Below are 14,626 nucleotides of genomic sequence, written 5' to 3' on the forward strand. Positions count from 1 at the left end.
TGATTTTATTATTGTTTAAGTCTTGGACATTTGTTCTCCTCATTTCTTATTTTAAAGTCCTCATATCTGTTTCTGTGTATAGCTATGATGTAGGTGGTGTTAGTTACCATGACAATGAAGTTTCAGAATAGAGAAAGAGAGAGGCAGAAATGGAGAGATAACTCCTGACTTAATTGAATAAGTTGTTGTGGTACAAATATACAGTACCTAGTGTTCTGCATTTTGCTAAATTCAACATATTGCGTTTTGTTTATTCAACTGATCTGCTGTGGCTGTCTCTTAATTTTGGTAGATGATCTGTTGGTTTTATGAAGTGTAAGGTTACACAAACAATCTATGACTTAATTCATCGAAATGTGGATTGACATAAACCTATTTTTTTGTCTAAAGACCAACAACAAAAGTTCTTTCAGTGCACATTCATGAATGTTCGTGAGCCTTTTAGCTTTATGCATAAGCTTTAGCCAGAGTGAGGCTGATGTATGAAATAAATGGCAAGTGATACTGAAGACAGATTTTCTGTCAGAGTGACTCACAGTGAATCTGGAGGAGACGGACCTGGACCATGTAGTCAGAGCATTAAGATGGGGAAAAGACGGAACTAAGGACAGCCTGCTGGGAATCGTTCCCTGGCAGACTGTGCTGTTATAAGAGGCTGCGAGTCAGTTTTTCAACCAAGGTGTTTCAGAAGAATACGCAAATACTCTGCTAACTGGGAAATATTGTATTTCATGTTCTTGTAATAAATATTCGAACACCATCTGTTGATAGAATTCAGTACGTTGAAGGTGTGCTTTTGGAGATTTCTGGATTTTTCTATGGTATCAGATGAAGACTTCTGATATGGAGTTGGAATATGCATTTTTTTCCACCTTTCTATAATTATAATGAAGTGCTACCTTAAGTAATGTTTAAGGCATCCTCTTAAACGAGCATCACGTTTTAGTTAAAGCAAAGAGGAAAAGAGGAAGACAGGTCTTTTTTAATATGTTTCTGTTAATTTGTATTTAAAGTCTTTACACTACAGCTCGTAAAAAGTATTGAAGCGTCAATCACAAAAAAGGTTCAGCATGACATATTAGGTTAAAGGTAATTCTAAAAGTTGACTAGATTAAGTCAATTTTTCATTTTTACAGTATCATTCATCCTGAGCTGCCTCTTTCTCTGAAACCAACACAAAACAATATTTTTGTAACTCATTGCTTTTTTCTTTTTGCTGAGAAAGACTAGGAAAAAAAAACATTTTACCATTGTCATGTTTTGTATACTAAGACAGGATTAATGACCGACTGCAGTTTAAACTGGTGGTTCTCGTTTTTCATTGACTGTTGTTATTTGCTTATATAAAGCTATAAAACTATTTTAAAATAAAAATCAGATGCAGGAAGAAAGCTAGCTAAATAAAAAAAAAGTCTTTAATGTGGGGCTTAACTGAATAATGGTAATTTTTCAATGGTAAATTGATGAGTTGGTATTTTAATTATATATTAATATATGTTACCAAAGGACCAGAAATACCAGTTTCCTGGTAGGATTTGTATGAATTACTTCAACTCTTTGAAATATGTTTTTTTCTATTTTCTTTTATTTGAATTAGCAGTGCTGGATTTTTGCTGTTACTTTTGCTGAAAGAGTTGTTATACTAATTTGGCCTGATTATTTTAGAAAAAAAACATCTTGATGTCCTTGAGTGAGACATTAAAAAAAAACCTACACTTTTAAATAAATGTCATCTTATTATACATGTACTGTATGTAATTAATTCACTCAGTTTATATAGTGATATGCACTTTTAAGTCAGATTAACATAAGAGTCCCTTAGTGAGCTTTCTTTTAATTATGAAGCAGATACAACATCTTCCTTTAATAAAGTAGTTTTATCAGTTTGAATGGCACAACAAGGAAAATATTCAGAGTCAACTTGTCTTTTTCACTTACCAGTGCTTTAGTGAACAAACTGTAGGGGTCTAACTGCATCCATTACTTCTTTAAAGAATATTTTACTAGTCAGAAATGGAAAATAAGAAAAAGAGCATGCCATTCAAAAACGAGGAGCTTGTAGCCAAAGATAATCATCACATCCAGGATAGTACCATTTTTTGTTTGGTGTGACTCAAGAGAGTCCATCAAAATAGTGAGCTGTCAATTAGTCAACTGAGAGTCCTCCCCAAGCTTGAGGATGTGTGCGGTCTCTCTTGGGCTCAAAGCTAGCAATTCAAAACAGCCTCACCAGGCCAGATGGTGGACTGCCTGACAGAAAAAAAATCCCTGTACACTGCTTAGCCCTATTTGAAAATTACTCCACTTTTTTTAGAGAGGAACACCTTTACAGTGGCTGACGAATGCCCAGTGAGAGGGACCAGGCAGAGGAGCTGGGGAGACGAGGCCAGCGAGAGTGGGGTCATCAGGGTAACCAGGGGACAGACAGATGGGGCTGATTTGGGAGTAGTACCCCAACACAGTAAAACAGCATACATGAATGAGACAAATCCATGGCGCACACCCCTTTTTCAGCGGAATTGATTGCTCATCGATGTCACATTTACTTACATTTGCAATGGTTATTCTATTAAAGATTTACAACCTAGTGCATACAGTACATGACGTTAACAAGGACCAAATGCATGAATCTCAAATCCCCCTCACAGTACACATATTCAACAGCAAGCACAGACACATTTTATAGTACATTTATACATTACAGAATATACAGAATATAATTGTAATGAAATAATTTAACAGATACATACAGTAACTGAGAATCACTAAATCCCAGCAAAATGCAAAGCAGAGTAAACAGCATCAAACCAGTTTAGCGGGAAGCCTGGGCCTAGTATGCCCAGAGCCACCATCAAATCTGACTCCCTTGACAAACGCTGTCTACTCTTGTTGCTTCTGTATGCCAGTGTTGAACATGCCCGCTCACAGGGGTGTGTTGTCAGAAATGGCAATACTACAGCATTGAAATGGTCAGAGATCGTCAAGTATTCAGTCACTTCAGTCAGCTTTACAGTGCAATCCATCTGTTGCTATGTGCGTTCCTATTATCCTTCTTTATGTAAGCTTTTGTGACAAATCAGAAGAAAGTGGCAATACTCCTCCCCCTTTGTAGAAGCGAAGCATTTAAACGTGCCTTTTGGCATTTTGAGATGTTGGGATATGTCTGTCTTCTGCCGAAGATGCCAGAGGAAATATCTCAAGTCAACCCCCTGCCCCTCTCTCTCTCACCAGAGGCCCAGTTCTGACCTGAAACCTTGAGGTGTATCTGTGATGGTGAGGATACACACTCACACAGCTGAAAATGTCTGTGAGATAATGTAGCATAGCCCACCAGTGATATGCAGATATTAGCCCTGTAGTAGTTGTCTTCAGAGCTCATGAACACAGGAGGGAACCTCCCTTCCACTGGCACCTTGGTGTGTAACAGTAAACTCCAATGCTTGACCTCCATGTCTGAACACAAAATAATGAAGAAACGTGTTGGCAATGGCCATGATTTGATATAATTCATGATCTTTATGGCTCTGTCTAATACTGCAGTTAACTCTGTTGGAGTTGTTTTGGCTTCACAACAGAACATGCAATGATTTATCTGGTTGTCAGGATTTTGCTTTCACCTAAAAGACAAATCCTTTGATTTCCCTGATCACTGAAGCCCACGTAAGTCTGTTTTCCTTATGAAAAGCTACTATTCTCCTACTACCAGAAATATTTTCTTGGTAACTCTTTATAAAGTAAATAAAAACTCTCCTGAAAGGAGCTCCATCGTCATTCCAAACCTGGGGCAGGTGCTGGCTAGATCTAGCTCGATCAGTGGACTCACCAATCCACCCTCCTCTTTAGTCTTCAACTTCTCATGCAGCACCTGTCCAAAATCAGCTGACATGCAGTCAATTTGCCATTTAACTGTGTTATCAGAGAGTGGAATTTTGTCCATCTAAATGGAACCATCAGCTCCTAACTTCACATCTATGATGTTTTTTTACATACAGGCCAGATTGCAGTTTTGGCAAAGTTTTGGGACTTCTTTGATGAGTTCTGTTTAACACCCATGCAGACTCTATCACATGTTGAGGCTTCATGTTTTGTTCTTTCAAGTGATGAATGAATGTCATTGATCGCCAGAGATTTTTGTCCAAAATGGTGTTTTAACTTTCTCGGCACCATCGCCACGTTTCCCAGCTTCTCTCTGCAGATGACACATTCAAGTAAGGCGTGAGGATTTCCTATCCACCAAAAGTCCAAGGCCAGATACTTTAGCGCTTACTATACTTTTTGGGGTTCAAATGTTTCATTAATGACTTAATTTTTTGAAAAGTCAATACTATTCACAGCAAAACTATCCATTTCCTCTTGTAAATAAAATAAGGGAAATAAAATAAATAGGGAAAATAAAATTGATGCAGCAAATAAATGTGCTTACAGTCAGTTTTTACTACCAACAAAAAAGTGAGCTAATAGCATTTGTGTGGCATCTCATTAGTAAGAACATGTCTTTTCCAGTCCTAGTAGTACTGGGCCTACAGTTATGAGTACTTAATGTCACCGGGAACAAAATAATGGAAAGTGCTGCGAAGCTCAGTTTTCCCCCACCGTGAAGCTTTCTGTTAGTTATTTTGAATATTTCTTTTAGTTTATTTTTGTACTTGGGAGTTGTGAGGCTCCCAGCTGAAGATACCTTTTCTTGCTGTGTTTGTAAAGCTACTATCTCGCAGAGTGTGAATAAACAGCAGGCAACCATGGTTACATTTTAAGTGACAAGTCTCCTTGTGTTTCCATGAACTGGGGTTATCTCGTACACCAATTCCCTCTTAGTAAGAAGTTAAGTGGCCCAGGGTGTTTGGTGTCTTACTGTAGTAAAGTCTAGCATCTTTTCCATACCTGCCTGGAAAAGAATTACTGGATCACACTGTTTTGGCTGAGCAGGCCACAGTTGTGTCCTCTGCAACATGTTCTGATTTTCTAAAAATAAATGTTCTCCAGAGTGACTACAGCTGTTCATAAACAAGCATGGGGAACAGCACATGGGAGCTCATGGGAACACATTGGAAAGCAGGCAAATGAAAAGCATACAAAAAATCTGAGATGAGCTGACAGTAATGTCATGGTACAGGAAGGCCAGATAAATATGGAACACTTGTGTCTGTAAAAGATTATCTCTTTGACATGCAGACATTGATTACTGAATATACTGTAAAGATAGATTCCAGTCATAGTTGAGACCTCTGTAAACCTCTCTTTCTTATTGTTTTAAATGGTCAGATTTTCCTTTTTTTCCACTGATAGAAGAGATTGTGCTGTCTGTGGTGTCTCCGTTTGCACAGTAACCCTTCGTAACTTGGTTTGAGTATGATCTGTAAAATAAATTTGGGAACTGGGGTTGGCATTAGAGTGAGGGATAGTGCTGGAATAACAAATGTATTGAAACATGCTCAGGCAGCTTGTAGTGGTGGAAACAATTTCTCCTGGAATAGTATTTACAGGAATTTATTTGAATGTAAAAGACTTAACTACAATACCCAGAATAAATTTCAACCCTTTTATACCTAAATTTGGAATCATTTTTAATCTGTTTAATATGTACTGTATATTATCCCTTCAACTCATATATATTTTTATCCATTTACCATTTTTGTTTGTTTATAGAATTCAGTGTTTCGTTCTCAACTTGCTTGACTTGAGTTTAAACAAACCAAGAATAATGTAAGAGTCTGATGGTTGCAATCACTATTTGAGAACCATGGTTGTAGAATGTTCTGGAGGTGTCTCTAGCTACCCCTGTTTGCCATTTATGCCGGCTTTATCAAAATCATTGCTATCATTGCATATTATTTTCTCTCATTGATTTCGGCAATGTACATCGTTCAGAATCTGATCTGTACAGTTTGTGAGCAATTTCTGCAAAATCATTTATACCATTAGCTCCTATCTGTTGGGATATGCACAATTTTACATAGAGAGTAAATAGAAATGGCGCCAGAATTGTGGTCTGAAATGAGCCATTTAAAGAAACGAAACCTTTTCCAGCTCATTATGTGTGCCTTAAAGGCTCAGTGCTATGCATACAGTAATTACTATGGAGCAGTGCTGTGTGTGGAGTGCTGTGAAGTGCTCCTGAAATAGCAACAGTTTGCAAGAAGATCTCAATCCCCATCGCAACAGGATTCCCACCCTTTACAGATCCTCTTGCCAATTTACATAAGTGTAGTAAAGAAATCAGCGCCTGGCAGTTCGACCTTAACCAAATGGTCTTCTTTGTGTCGTATTAGATACTCCTGCCTTACTTTTTTCTTAAGTACCTCATTTACCTCTTTTTAGCATCTGGATCAACCAATTAAAACCACTTCCTTTAGTTTTTACCCTCGGGTTCAACCGAAGTAATGGAAACAAATTTGGAAACCTGGTTAGGCTGAAATAAAATGTCTGACAAAATACTGTCTGGGACAGATGTTTCATTTAAAGGCTTCTTACCTCATTAATTTGTAAGCTCCCTCTGACAGACCCAGGCATGACAATATAAACTTCCATGAAGTATGAGAAATTCTTCTAACTTTTCTTTTTCCTCTGCCAGTTGAGTAAGCAGTTGCAGTGACCAAGAAGTGCAACAAAGGACAGTTTTGTTTCAGGGAAACACAGTTGTGATAACATCCTAACATTTCAGTCTGCTTGCAGCTTTTATTTACTTTAGAACCCAAACAACGGAGTAAAGATAAAGACACCAACATCTAGATGCATCATTTTTCATTGCTAGCAACACCCATTCAAGCCCATTCAGAGTGGTTGTGTTAGTCACAGAGATTGAATTTCTTTCATTGTAAAGAAATGTCTTTGTCTCCATCTGAACTGTGCTCCAAATGCAGAGACAAAAGAATTCATTTCCTTTGTTTATTTTTTTTTTCTTTTTGTTCAGCAAAGCACAGTTGAAGACGTACAGTACTGTATATAAAGTCTTTGGCACAAATGATTGCCACACTAAAGCATGAATTGAAAAGCAATTTCTAGCCCTTCTGCTCCAGCTAAAGCACTATTTCTGCTTTTATTGTTTTAGTCCCTTTTAAGGTAAAATGGTTCATCTTTGGCTTTCTGAACAACAAAATCACTCTGCACACCACTCATCCCTCAAGAGGAATGATTTTTTTTGTTTTTAAAGGTGCTACACTTTTAACTGTAATTAGATAATGCCTTCAGATTAAAATTAGAAGCTGGAAGAGTGTTATTCATAATATTTTTCACCCCTGTGGTTCAAAACCTTTTGCTTTTTACCTTCTTGTGGTTCTTGTCAAGTTGTACGTTTTAAAAAAGAAATTTAAATCATCTGTCTGGCTGTAGTATTGTTGTTTTCACTTGTTCACTCTTTGGTTTATTTGTTTATCTTTGTTTTCTGTTTATCTATGTTCCCAAACTTTATATAGCATTAGAATGGTGTCCTTACGAATTTCAGAAATCTTTCACGCACAAAACGTACAAATCAAAAGCTGTCTACAAAATTAACCAAAATCCATCCCTTTTACATGTGTTTAATTCATTTTCTTTAAGGGCAATAAATACCAAGGCCTGAATAATGAGCAACACAAGCAAACAAACATTTCTACAAACATTTCTAGTTGCACATTATAACTACTTTTATGTTTGAGCAGTAAAATATAGAATGTTTTTAACAAACTTAACAGTATATTTGATTTTAATTGCTTATATACCGGACGACTCTTGCTCATTTTCTTATTTTGGTCTTCAAAACCCAATTCCTGGCCACATTTGGGGAATTTCAAATTTGTGACGGCTCTGGCAGGATGTCCCAGGCAACATCTGCAGCCAGGAAAGGCTGAGATTCGGTGCTTCGCACAGCAGATGTTTTTTTGCTCAGTGCAGAGGTGCAGCTCAGTAACTTCTCCCTTCGCTCCAGCAGAGAAGGATGTCGTAGCAGTGAGCGTGACCCCAGGGATGTAACTGCTCAGGGCTCAAGATGACTCTTCTCGCTGGAGATGGCTCCGACTACGACTATAGTGCCCTCAGCTGCGCCTCCGACTCCTCGCTCAACCACCCCTCCTTCTTGGAGCATGACGTCATCAAAGGGGCCTTCTACAAGCGGGCCCAGCTCCTCCCTCCAGGGCAGGACAGCTACGCCTGGGCACACCCCGGCGCCCGCAAGCACCACGCCATCATCAACGTAGGCGGGATGAGGTACCTGCTCCCGTGGACCACCCTAGAGAACTTTCCCCTCACGAGGCTAGGCCAGCTGAAGTTCTGCACCAACTTCGACGAGATCATGAGTGTGTGTGACGACTACGACGTGACCTGCAACGAGTTCTTCTTTGACCGCAACCCGGGGGCGTTCCGGACCATCCTGACTTTCCTGAGGGTGGGCAAGCTGCGCATGCTGAGGGAGATGTGCGCCCTCTCCTTCCGGGAGGAGCTGTTGTACTGGGGCATCGAGGAGGAGAGCATGGAGTGGTGCTGCAAGCGCAAGTTCCTCCAGAGGATCGAGGAGTACGGCGACCTGGACCAGGGCGAGGAGCTGCTGGAGACCGACAGCAGCCCCTGCGAGACCCTGCCAGCCGAGTCGCGGCTGGGCCTGTGCATGGGCAAGCTCAGGGACATGGTGGAAAGACCTCACTCGGGGCTGCCTGGGAAGATTTTCGCATGCCTCTCGGTCCTGTTTGTCACCATCACTGCCGTCAACCTGTCCATCAGCACCATGCCTGGCATGCGGGAAGAGGAGGAGACAGTAAGTGTTTCTGCTCAGAGAGGACAGGCGTGCATGTGACATCAATCAATGACCATTGAAAATGGCATTCAAGGATTGAAATGATTAATCAATGATTCATGGGTGGCACAGAGGTGCAGTGGTTAGCATTGCTGCCTCCCAGCGCTGGGGCCCTGGGATCAATTCTGAATCTGGGGTGCTATCTGCACAGGGGGCTTGTACAATTCTCTCCCAAAAAACATACTGGTAGGTTAAATTTTTTCTGGGAAAATTGGCCCTGGTGTGATTGTCAGTGTGTGTCAGTGTCTGCCCTGTGATGGACTGGCATCCCATTCCGGGTGTGTCCTGCCTACAGTCTGTTGCTTGCCAGGATGGGCTCTGGCTCCCTCTAAAGCAGTTTAGAAAATGGATGGTAGATATTTGATGTGGTTGGTCCATTTACCTACTGCCCATCATTTACACTGTCCTTTTTTAAGTGAAAAGGTTCTGACAGATGGCACTCTGAAAGGAAGTTAAAATAGTAATGTACAGTACAGAAATGGGAGTGATTTAAGAAACAAGTTTTAAATGCCAAACGTGCAAGAATGCCTATCTGGCACTTACGCCAAAGATTGTTATACAGATCTGGTTTTCAGATTATTGCGTTAGCATCTGGGTTCCAGGTATAGCATTTTCAGGAAATTAAAGATACATATTGTGACCATTCTATACCCTTAAAAATGATAAGAATAATTAAAATATGCAGTTATGCTAATGAATACAGGTATTAATATTTCTAACTAATGTTATTTTTGGGGCCTCAGATCTCAGAACTAGAAAGAAAGATCCATTTAGTTAAGAACTGGAAAAGTATAAGATACTATTCACATATCAGTTTCCATTATTTTATTAATATTTAAAGATCTTAATGTTTTTTGTTTGAAACAAAAATCACTTTTGTTATCATCTTAAATGAACCACCAAAAGGTGCTTCTTTTAGACTTTGAAACTGAAGCTTCATTTTTTTTCACAGTCTTAGCCATTTTTTGAAGTGTAAAAGAAATCTACATACAAATCTAAGAGCCTATCTAAAATATTTTGTTTTGCTTCACTCCAGCAATTTTAATTACAAAGTTATTACAAATTACCAAGCTTCATTCAAGAAGAAACCCCTTAAAATAAAAAAGAACTGTCTTAGGTAGGCACATTTCTGAAGCATTAAAAGAATATAACAAACTGAGGAAATGCCTGCCATCTGTGCTCTCTGGTGTTACTTCTGAAACTTGAGATGGATCCAAATCTCAGCTACTTTTAGTATTCTGCAGCTTCCTATGATATTCCACAGTACTATTTAGTATTCCACAAATTCCTACGGTATTCAACAGTAGTATTTAGCTTTTCACAGATTCCTATGAAATGTTTAGCATGGTAAAGGTAAGATTAGAAGTTATAAGAAGAGCAGTCCAATTGATATATCTGGATCTCCCAAGAAAAGAGCTCTTACTTCTAATCAAAATCTTCAAGTCTGCATTACATTGCATTATTTTTGTGGGCAACGTATGTGTTACTCACCATGAAGGAATGGTGGTGTTTTGTGATAGTATTCTTATCAGAAAACCACCACATGTCTACATGCTGCACAGAGTGTGTTCATGCACGATGAACAGTTTGTTCTGTACACACTCCCAAAGTATCATGCCAGTTGTAGAGTAATTTGGCAAAGTTTGAATATCTCACAAATTTTAAAAGCTCCACTGGCTAATTGAATTTACATACTCATTATTACAGATGACCTCAATTTGTGTTGTATTTAAATTGCAAGTGGTGGCAGTGGGGACAAAAATAGACTAGACTGGAACAGGCATGCATATTTTAAGTCAATTTTAGACACATGCAAAGAAGTGAAGATCACTGTGTACTGTATTTCAGAAATAGAAGGTAGAAGTCTGGGCAGATAATGGTTGTCATGGTAAGGGCAAGACTGAATTTATATACGAGCACATATACCAAGCTCTCAATAAAAAAAATATTCCGTTAAAAGCTTTAGAAAGACACAGACACTTTCTCTAAAAAATGTTGTTAATGTATACTTAAAACATCAATGATACGAGTTCATCAAACACTAGTTCATGCTAGCACCTAATGGTCACAATTCCAGGTGAACTATCTGAGATTAGAGAGTTTAGGGAGTGCCTGCACAATCCATACATATGCAGTAACAGAACATTCAAACTCCCTGTCCAAAGACTACTAGATAGAAAATGTTACTGTCTGTAACAATTATATATCAAAAATACAGATAATCTTCAATTAGAGTGATGTATAAAGTGTATTAAAACTGTAAAGTTACATTCATGTGGGGTTTACTAGTCAGACCAACAGCATAATTCCTGGTTAGAGCAGACTTCAGTACCATGGATAGTTCCCACTGACAGTGCAACCATGACCAGCACCATTTCACCAAACAGCCTCCCAATAAAATGTATTTATCATGAAATATGTGAGCAATATTTTGTCTTCAAATTACATTATAATGTAGCACAGTGATATCCATATTCGCCAAAGCAGCCTTATTATATGTTAAGTATATGCTTCCCACAGACCAAATTACACTGCTTATCTTTGCATTTTAGAAAGATCACTTGCATAAGTACTTCATTTTATAACGCATTTCTGCAGAAATACGTGTCCACGCCATGTTTGCAGCAATAAATCAGTGCCTATCAGTTACATCTTCTTCCTGTAATCGTATGCATCTGCAAAGCCATCAGAAAGAACTCCAGCCCTAGTCAGCAGGTGTGCTTGTGCAAAATGTGCAGTGATCTCTGTCCTTGTTCAGGCTGTTGGGCTTCGCTCCATTATTATTACAGAAAATAAAGGGTTAAAGGCAAAATTGGGGAAAATTCATGGATTCTAATCTTACAATAAGTGCTTACTTTAGATTCGTCCCCTGCTAGAAGCAGTAGCACATCAAAAGGGGATGTCTGGAAAATTTGAATAGGGGCGCAATCTTACTAATGAAACCTACTATTGGCACATTGTGTGTATCTCATTTGGGCCAACACATTTGACCATTGTGGTTCCTGTGTTCTACAGAAGATTATTTTTGCTAACTTACCCAAAAAACGTGGATAAAAAATTTGCTGTAATTCAGTTGTATGAAACAGAATTTTATGTCCCATGTTTATTATATTAGAACCAGGAATATATCAAATGTTAGTCACAGTTGCAACACATCACAATTACGGCTGCAGTCTGTTCTTCTCTGCAGTTTGTCCTTCCTTCTGTAGCTAAGTGCACCTGGGTTTAAGGCGTTTTGAAGCCTCCGAGTGAAATTTCACACTGAGAAGAAGAATAACTGGTAGATATCAGGATTTCCCCACATCACTTTTTCCCAGTTGGATTTTTTAAATTATTGTTTGCAATGGATGCACTAAGATTCCTGGGGAAATGGTCAACTGAAGTTATCTGCGTTTATTATATTCTTTACACTTTCATTGGTTATGCTGCTATCTCACACAAGCTGATTGAAGCCAATATCAGCATTGCAGGGGCACAGATATGTAAAAGAATTGCAGATAAGATATCTTACCTCTGAAAAGCAAAATAAAACATCCAAAATACTTCATTTTTTTAACATCCATAATATGTTGTTTTTTTAATGCTTGCTCTCCACTTAAATGAATTGCAGATTTTATTAAGATATTTTAGAAATGTATTGGCCACTTACATTGTAAGTTTATTCCTTATCCTGTATTGCTTTGAAAAGAGAAATTACTGTAAACCTCCAGTTAACAGGTAAAATAAAATGAACGATAGCAGCAGACTTTCAATGCTGTGCAACAGTAAAAGTAAGCATTACATTTAATTATTTTATCAATGTATATTATAATATAGCACATTAAATCAGAAAACATTTGGGAGTAAATGGACCTTTTCTCATATTGAATTCAAGTGGACTTACAGTACCTATTAGCTTTTGTGTCACACTAGTTCCCTCTAATGTTTAAATGGAAGTATTGCATGGAACAATACAATAGGTCACATAAATTAGGAAACAGGATTACAAAATATTCTGGTCTTTGAAAAGCATAAATAGGAATATTTGAACAATAAAGCCATGATGATAAAACACATCTTTCGAGAGGTTAAAGAAGAACATTTGGTCAACCATGTGAGAAGCCTTAACTGAATGAGTGAAAGATTCTTGGAGGATCTAAATCTCACTAGAAACAAAAACTCAGATGCAATTTTAGAATTTAGAAAGCATGTACAGCCTGTAATAACGCCAACCAATTTAAGAAAGCCTGCAGGCAGATTAGACCAGCCATTTACCCCTCAGTTAAGAGTGGCTGAGACGTGCTATATCGTCCACATTCTCTGTGCTTCTCTTGTGATTATTGTGTAACTAGGTGCTCTTAAGAATGTTGAGTTTTGTTGTTAAATGTTCTGAATTGCTGTACATCAGTGAAACTCCAAAAGCCTGGCTGACTCTAGTTTGCCTGTGCTTGTCTTGTTAAGGGCAAGTGCTCCCAGATGTGCTACAACATCTTCATTGTGGAGACGGTGTGCGTGGCCTGGTTCTCCTTGGAGTTCTCCCTGCGCTTCATCCAGGACCGCAGGAAGCTGGCTTTCTTGAGGAGGCCGCTCAACCTGATCGATATCGTGGCCATCCTGCCCTATTACATCACCCTACTTGTGGACACCACCTCTACTGGGGAGAAGAAACTGGGCTCAGGCAGCAGCTACTTGGACAAAGTGGGGCTGGTCCTCCGTGTTCTGCGGGCCCTACGTATCTTATATGTAATGCGGCTAGCCAGGCACTCCCTGGGCCTACAGACTCTGGGCCTCACGGCGCGACGCTGCACCCGGGAATTCGGGCTGCTGCTTCTATTCCTGTGCGTGGCCATCGCACTCTTCTCCCCTCTCCTGTACCTTATCGAGAACGAGATGGCCGGCTCCCAGGACTTCACCAGCATCCCGGCCACTTACTGGTGGGCTGTGATCACCATGACGACCGTGGGCTATGGCGACATGGTTCCCAGGAGCATCCCCGGCCAGGTGGTGGCCCTCAGCAGCATCTTGAGCGGCATCCTGCTCATGGCCTTCCCTGTCACATCCATCTTCCACACCTTCTCCCGCTCCTACGTGGAGCTCAAGCAGGAGCAGCAGCGCCTCCTGCACCGACGGACACAGTTCCTGCTCAAGAACAAGGCCGCGGGCCTCAGCAACTTGTCGCTGGAGAGCGACGCTCTCTTTCCCAGCATGTCTTCAGAACCACAGGACGAGTGAAGTACCTCCCAGGAGGGTGTTTTTTTTTGTTACTTTTTACCCACCCTATTTTGTTCTTTTTCTCGGTTGGGTGACCTTCAAGACACTCTGCTTCTTTTCGTAGCACAAACAGGTTACGGGAAAAAGATTTCTTGAGGGGAAAACGCGTGGAAAAGTAGGGGGGAAAGTATAACCACAGAGAGAGCAAAAATGGTACCCCAAATCGTTTGTTAAAGTACGATGTAAATTGAAGCAGGGAGGATAGTTAGAGCTTTGGAGAGTTTTGAAGGAGCCGAGGAGAGTAAAAGGTTCTTACTGGCTCGTGTGTTATACCCAGACATGAAAAAGGCTTCATTTAGCAGCTCTTCATCAGGGCTTTCATGTGCTTCATGTAACACATTTATTGACCTCTTGCTGTTCCTCCATCCAGCTTCAAGAAGTCTTTCCAGGAAGCTTATTTTGTTTGTAAATTCGGTTAGCACTAACCAATAAACAGCAAAAGAGAATCTGCACAGAGAATCACACAAAACTCAACAATGGGACATATTCAGCAACCCAGGAGCTGACAGAGAGTGTGCAGACGATGTTGTCTACTTCTCCTTGTGCTGCAGTTTCTGTACAGTGCAATTCAAACTATGTCTTACAATGTGTCAATAAATTCTTATTTCAAGG

General features: G+C 39.6%; 1 protein-coding gene across 1 annotated transcript; it reads left to right on the forward strand.

Annotated features, from left to right (window-relative positions):
* Nucleotides 1-7,963: 7,963 nt before the first annotated feature.
* Nucleotides 7,964-14,626, forward strand: kcng1 (potassium voltage-gated channel, subfamily G, member 1). The gene is made up of 2 exons (XM_088937389.1): nucleotides 7,964-8,725; nucleotides 13,205-14,626. The coding sequence occupies exons 1-2, from the start codon at nucleotides 7,964-7,966 to the stop codon at nucleotides 13,973-13,975; spliced, it is 1,533 nt and encodes a 510-aa protein (XP_088793515.1). The 3' UTR covers nucleotides 13,976-14,626.

This window comes from Atractosteus spatula, chromosome 19 (assembly GCF_055471065.1).
Source record: "Atractosteus spatula isolate fAtrSpa1 chromosome 19, fAtrSpa1.hap1, whole genome shotgun sequence".
In the NCBI taxonomy this organism is placed as follows: domain Eukaryota; kingdom Metazoa; phylum Chordata; class Actinopteri; order Semionotiformes; family Lepisosteidae; genus Atractosteus; species Atractosteus spatula.